We start from the raw sequence: 6,000 nt of genomic DNA, 5'->3' as shown, positions 1-6,000 counted from the left end.
TACCTACCTTCACGCCGTTTCCACTCCATTCGCTTCGCACCTTGGGAAAACAACCCAAGACCAAGTCCAAGCCTGACACCGTGATGAAGACGTTGTTCTTTCCTCCCAAACTGCCACTGGGTCGGATTTCACATCGGCCGTCTCGATAATGTTTCAACGGAGATCATCGTCATCATTTTATTTTATGCCTTTCATGAAAATGCATATTTACAAGCCACGTACAATTGACATTCATTGTTTTTTTTGTTAGTTTTTTGTTTCTTATACATTTCCATGACCAGAAAGAAGCAGATGGAAGAATAATATTCTTATATTTATCTGCCCCTTTTTAACACAAATTACAGTATTTTAGATGACTTCATTACTGTTCCCTCCACCAACACCCAAACTCCAACATACTTTTACATTTTCCTATAAGCATTTTTTCACAATGACACGTCCAATCTAAATCAAAACTCAGTTTGATATAATTCCAGTATTCTCTTTTTAAAACTCTTTTTAAATACAAATATATTCTTACAGCTTTTTAAGTCTTTGTTTAGAGAATTCCATGCTTTCACACCAACAACAGACAAGCACATTTGTTTCAAATTTGTTCGCACTCTTGGATGTTTAGAGTCATACGGCCTTCTGCGGTTCTCATCTTCAGATGTGAACTCAAATAACTTTTGTATGTCCTTCGGAAGAACTTTATTTCTCGCTTTGAACATCATTAATAGAGTATTTAATTCTACAATGTCTTTTAGTTTTATTAATCCTGACCTAATGAAGAGTGTATTTGTGTGGTCTCTATATCCTACTTTAAAAATGATTCGAATTGCTCTTTTCTGTGAAAGAAATAAAGGCATCATGTTGCTATGATATGTATTTCCCCATATTTCTGCACAATAATTGAAATAAGCTACAATAATTGAGCAATATATTATTCTCATTGTGTTGTATGGAAAAATATATTTAACCTTGTTCAAAATAAATAAGCTTTTAGATACCTTATTTTTCACATGCATTATATGAGCTTTCCATGTCAAATTTTCATCTAAGTCATGGGTGTCAAACTCTGGCCCGTGGGCCAAATTTGGCCCGCCGTTTAATTTAATCTGATCCTTGAGGCAATATCAAATTAACATTAGAGCTGGCCCGCCGGTAACACCACATTCACTGCTAATACTCATACTTGCCAACCCTCCTGATTTTCCCGGGAGACTCCTGAAGTTTAGTGCCCTTCCCGAAAATCTCCCTGGGCAACCATTCTCCCGATTTCCACCTGGACAACAATATTGGGAGCGTGCCTTAAAGGCACTGTCCTCTACAACATGCCGTCATGTCCTCTTTTCCTCCATATACACAGCGTGCTGGCCTAGTCACATAATATATGCGGCTTTCACACATACTTGGTCAACAGCCATACAGGTCACACTGAGGGTGGCCGTATAAACACCTTCAACCTTGTTACAAATATGTGCCACACTGTGAACCCACACCAAACAAGAATGACAAAACACATTTCGGGAAACACCCGCACCGTAACACAACATAAACACAACAGAACAAATACCCAGGACCCCTTGCAGCACTAACTCTTCCGGAACGCTACAATACACACCCCCTGCTACCACCAAACCCCGCCCACCTAATTTTCATTTTACTTTCTCTTTCTGTGTGGAGTTTGCATGTTCTCCCCGTGAATGCGTGGGTTCCCTCCGGGTACTCCGGCTTCCTCCCACTTCCAAAGACATGCACCTGGGGATAGGTTGATTGGCAACACTAAATTGGCCCTAGTGTGTGAATGTGAGTGTGAATGTTGTCTGTCTATCTGTGTTGGCCCTGCGATGAGGTGCCCCGCCCACCTAATTTTCATTTTACTTTCTCTTTCTGTGTGGAGTTTGCATGTTCTCCCCGTGAATGCGTGGGTTCCCTCCGGGTACTCCGGCTTCCTCCCACTTCCAAAGACATGCACCTGGGGATAGGTTGATTGGCAACACTAAATTGGCCCTAGTGTGTGAATGTTGTCTGTCTATCTGTGTTGGCCCTGCGATGAGGTGGCGACTTGTCCAGGGTGTACCCTGCCTTCCGCCCGATTGTAGCTGAGATAGGCGCCAGCGCCCCCCGCGACCCCGAAAGGGAATAAGCGGTAGAAAATGGATGGATGGATGGATGGACTTTCGAATGTATTAGCCTGCGGAAAAAGTTAATGTTGCCGCAAATAGAAAAGAGGCATTCATTTTTTAAATTACGTTTTATTTAATATACCACTGATGTTTTTTCGTTTGTTTTTTGAAAGTTGATTTTGCACTATTACATTATGTAAGCTCTGCCTGTTCCATGGGAGGAAGCCCGAGTACCCAGAGGGAACCCACACAGTCACGGGGAGAACATGCAAACTCCACACAGAAAGATCCCGAGCCCGGGATTGAACCCAAGATTACTCAGGACCTTCGTATTGTGAGGCAGATGCACTAACCCCTGTCCACCGTGCTGCCCTATCTAAGCCTTTCTTGTTCAATATTCATTGCAAAACTTGTTTGGGTCCCTATTAAAATGTTAATTTGTTCAATTTCGGCCCGCAGCTTTGCTCAGTTTTAAATTTTGGCCCACTCTGTATTTGAGTTTGACACCCCTGATCTAAGTCGTGACAACCACCCTCGTTTGGTTTGTTCTCTCGCGAGAAGCCACGAAGTTTCCGGTGTTGTGGATGTTCCTGGAAACATGGCGGCCAGCTTCCGCGGCCGCCCGATCCGGAGTCTTCGGATGCGAGGTAAGCGTGAAATAGCCGCCTCGGTGCTGTGGTTCTTATCGCCACATTGCAAACATAGCGTTTCCCGGTCACATGATGACCTCGCCGTCTTCACCCTCCATGCCCGCCGTGTGTGTTTTTGACAGGTCGGAATGACAGCGGGGAGGAGAACGTACCGCTGGATCTGAGCAGAGGTAATAAGGCTTCTTCACATCACACTGAAAGCGATTATTCTTCAATATGGATGGAGACATTTCCCCCCTCAAATCACGCCGTGCAAAGCTATGGGCAACACCTTACGTTTATACATTCCCCCGTTGTGCCGTGTAGTTAGTTTCCCGTCCTGTTGATAGTAATAACATTGCAAGCCGCATCTTAATAACAGGCGTCCGCGAGCTAACTAACTAGCTGAGTTAGCCGGAGCTAGCTGCCATGGCTAACCAGCCATGACGACATTCTTGTTTTGGTTGGAGAGTCTGCGGGAAGGACTGTAAAGAGGTTCAAACAGACATTATTCTCGCCGGTCTGCCTTGTGAAATTGGCTTTTAATGTTGACAGTTGAGCAACATTCTAGCAGCACATGGTGTGTAGAGGAGATCTGGTGCTAGGCTGAAACACACAGGCTCTGTAGATCTACACTCCCTCTCTGATTGTTTACATTTTACATATAATCTTAAGTCTTCTTCTTTTAAAGCAGTGGTTCTTAACCAGGGTTCGATCGAACCATTGGGGTTCGGTAAGTCGACCTCAGGGGTTCGGCCGAGGTCAAAACACACCCGATTCTTCGTTTAAATACAAACTTCTCCCTGTTGGCATATTACAGATACCTGACTGATTTGCAGATGTGTAATTTGTTGTGAGTTTATGCACTGTCTTGGTTTTGTTCTTTGAACAAGGTGATGTTTATGCACGGTTCATTTTGTGCACCAGTAAAAAAAACATGGTAACACTTTAGTATCAGGAACATATTCACTATTAATTAGTTTCTTAATAAAATGCAAATTAGTCACATATTGGCACTTAACTATTTATTAAGTACTAATTACGGCCTTATTATAACCCTAACCCTCTAACCCTGACCAAAAAACTCAAAATTAAGTCTTTATTACTTAGAATATGTTCCCCTGGTGTCCAAATAACTCTAAATTAAGTCTTTGTTACTTAGGATATGTTACCCATACTAAAGTGTTGCCAAAAACATAAAACTTTGTCTTGAATTTAAAAAACCCCCCCCAAAAAACACTTTATTTTTGACTTAAGAAGGGTTCGTTGAATGCGCATATGAAACTAGTTGGGTTCGGTACCTCCAACAAGGTTAGAACCACTGCTCTAACCCTAAACAAAACTCTAAATGAAGTCTTTGGTACTTAGAATATGTTCCCCTAGTGTCCCAAAAACTCTAAATTAAGTCTTTGTTACTTAGAATACGTTCCGCAACATACTAAGGAGATCGGGTGCTAGGCTGAAGCGCACAGGCTCTGTAGATCTACACTCCCTCTCTGATTGTTTACATTTTACATATAATCTTAAGTCTTCTTCTTTTAAAGCAGTGGTTCTTAACCAGGGTTCGATCGAACCATTGGGGTTCGGTAAGTCGACCTCAGGGGTTCGGCCGAGGTCAAAACACACCCGACTCTTCGTGTAAATACAAACTTCTCCCTGTTGGCATATTACAGATACCTGACTGATTTGCAGGTGTGTAATTTGTTGTGAGTTTATGCACTGTCTTGGTTTTGTTCTTTGAACAAGGTGATGTTCATGCACGGTTCATTTTGTGCACCAGTAAAAAAAACATGGTAACACTTTAGTATCAGGAACATATTTACTATTAATTAGTTTCTTAATAAGATGCAAATTAGTCACATATTGGCGCTTAACTATTTATTAAGTACTAATTATGGCTTTATTATAACCCTAACCCTCTAACCCTGACCTAAAAACTCTAAATTAAGTCTTCATTACTTAGAATATGTTCCCTATTGTCCAAATAACTCTAAATTAAGTCTTTGTTACTTAGGATATGTTACCCATACTAAAGTGTTGCCAAAGACATACAAATTTGTCTTGAATTTGAAAAAAAAACAAAAAAAAAACACTTTATTTTTGACTTAAGAAGGGTTCGTTGAATGCGCATATGAAACTAGTTGGGTTCGGTACCTCCAACAAGGTTAGAACCACTCCTCTAACCCTAAACAAAACTCTAAATGAAGTCTTTGGTACTTAGAATATGTTCCCCTAGTGTCCCAAAAACTCTAAATTAAGTCTTTGTTACTTAGAATATGTTCCGCAACATACTAAGGAGATCTGGTGCTAGGCTGAAACTCACAGGCTCTGTAGATCTACACTCCCTCTCTGATTGTTTACATTTTACAGATAATCTTAAATGTTCTTAATTTAAAGCAGTGGTTCTTAACCAGGGTTGGATCGAACCATAGGGGTTCGGTGAGTCGACCTCAGGGGTTCGGCCGAAGTCAAAACACACCCGACTCTTCGTGTAAATACAAACTTCTCCCTGTTGGCATATTACAGATAACTGACTGATTTGCAGGTGTGTAATTTGTTGTGAGTTTATGCACTGTCTTGGTTTTGTTGTAGGAACAAGGTGATGTTCATGCACGGTTCATTTTGTGCACCAGTAAAAAAAAACATGGTAACACTTTAGTGTAGGGAACATATTCACTATTAATTAGTTTCTTAATAAGATGCAAATTAGTCACATATTGGCTCTTAACTATTTATTAAGTACTAATTATGGCGTTATTATAACCCTAACCCTCTAACCCTGACCTACAAACTCTAAATTAAGTCTTTATTACTTAGAATATGTTCCCCTAGTGTCCAAATAACTCTAAATTAAGTCTTTGTTACTTAGGATATGTTACCCATACTAAAGTGTTGCCAAAAACATACAACTTTGTCTTGAATTTGAAAAAAACAAAAACAAAAAACACTTTATTTTTGACTTAAGAAGGGTTCGTTGAATGCGCATATGAAACTAGTTGGGTTCGGTACCTCCAACAAGGTTAGAACCACTGCTCTAACCCTAAACAAAACTCTAAATGAAGTCTTTGGTTCTTAGAATATGTTCCCCTAGTGTCCCAAAAACTCAAAATTAAGTCTTTGTTACTTAGAATATGTTCCGCAACATACTAAGGAGATCTGGTGCTAGGCTGAAACACACAGGCTCTGTAGAGCTACATTCCCTCTCTGATTGTTTACATTTTACATATAATCTTAAGTGTTCTTCATTTAAAGCAGTGGTTCTT

At 40.5% G+C, this 6,000-nt stretch overlaps 1 protein-coding gene across 3 annotated transcripts in view; it reads left to right on the top strand.

The window, feature by feature from the left end:
- The first annotated feature begins 2,644 nt into the window (after positions 1-2,644).
- LOC133556668 (rapamycin-insensitive companion of mTOR-like) overlaps positions 2,645-6,000 on the top strand; it is a 44,940-nt gene continuing 41,584 nt past the window's right edge. For all 3 annotated transcript variants that reach the window (XM_061906813.1, XM_061906812.1, XM_061906811.1), the window contains exons 1-2: positions 2,645-2,755; positions 2,881-2,928. In XM_061906813.1, coding sequence (XP_061762797.1) covers positions 2,707-2,755; positions 2,881-2,928 — 97 coding nt within the window. In that variant the 5' untranslated portion in view covers positions 2,645-2,706. The remainder of the gene's footprint in view (positions 2,756-2,880; positions 2,929-6,000) is intronic.

The sequence above is a fragment of the Nerophis ophidion genome, linkage group LG07 (genome assembly GCF_033978795.1).
Source record: "Nerophis ophidion isolate RoL-2023_Sa linkage group LG07, RoL_Noph_v1.0, whole genome shotgun sequence".
NCBI lineage: Eukaryota > Metazoa > Chordata > Actinopteri > Syngnathiformes > Syngnathidae > Nerophis > Nerophis ophidion.
Note: the sequence above shows the minus strand (reverse complement) of the source record. Positions and strands in the feature narration are given on the sequence as shown.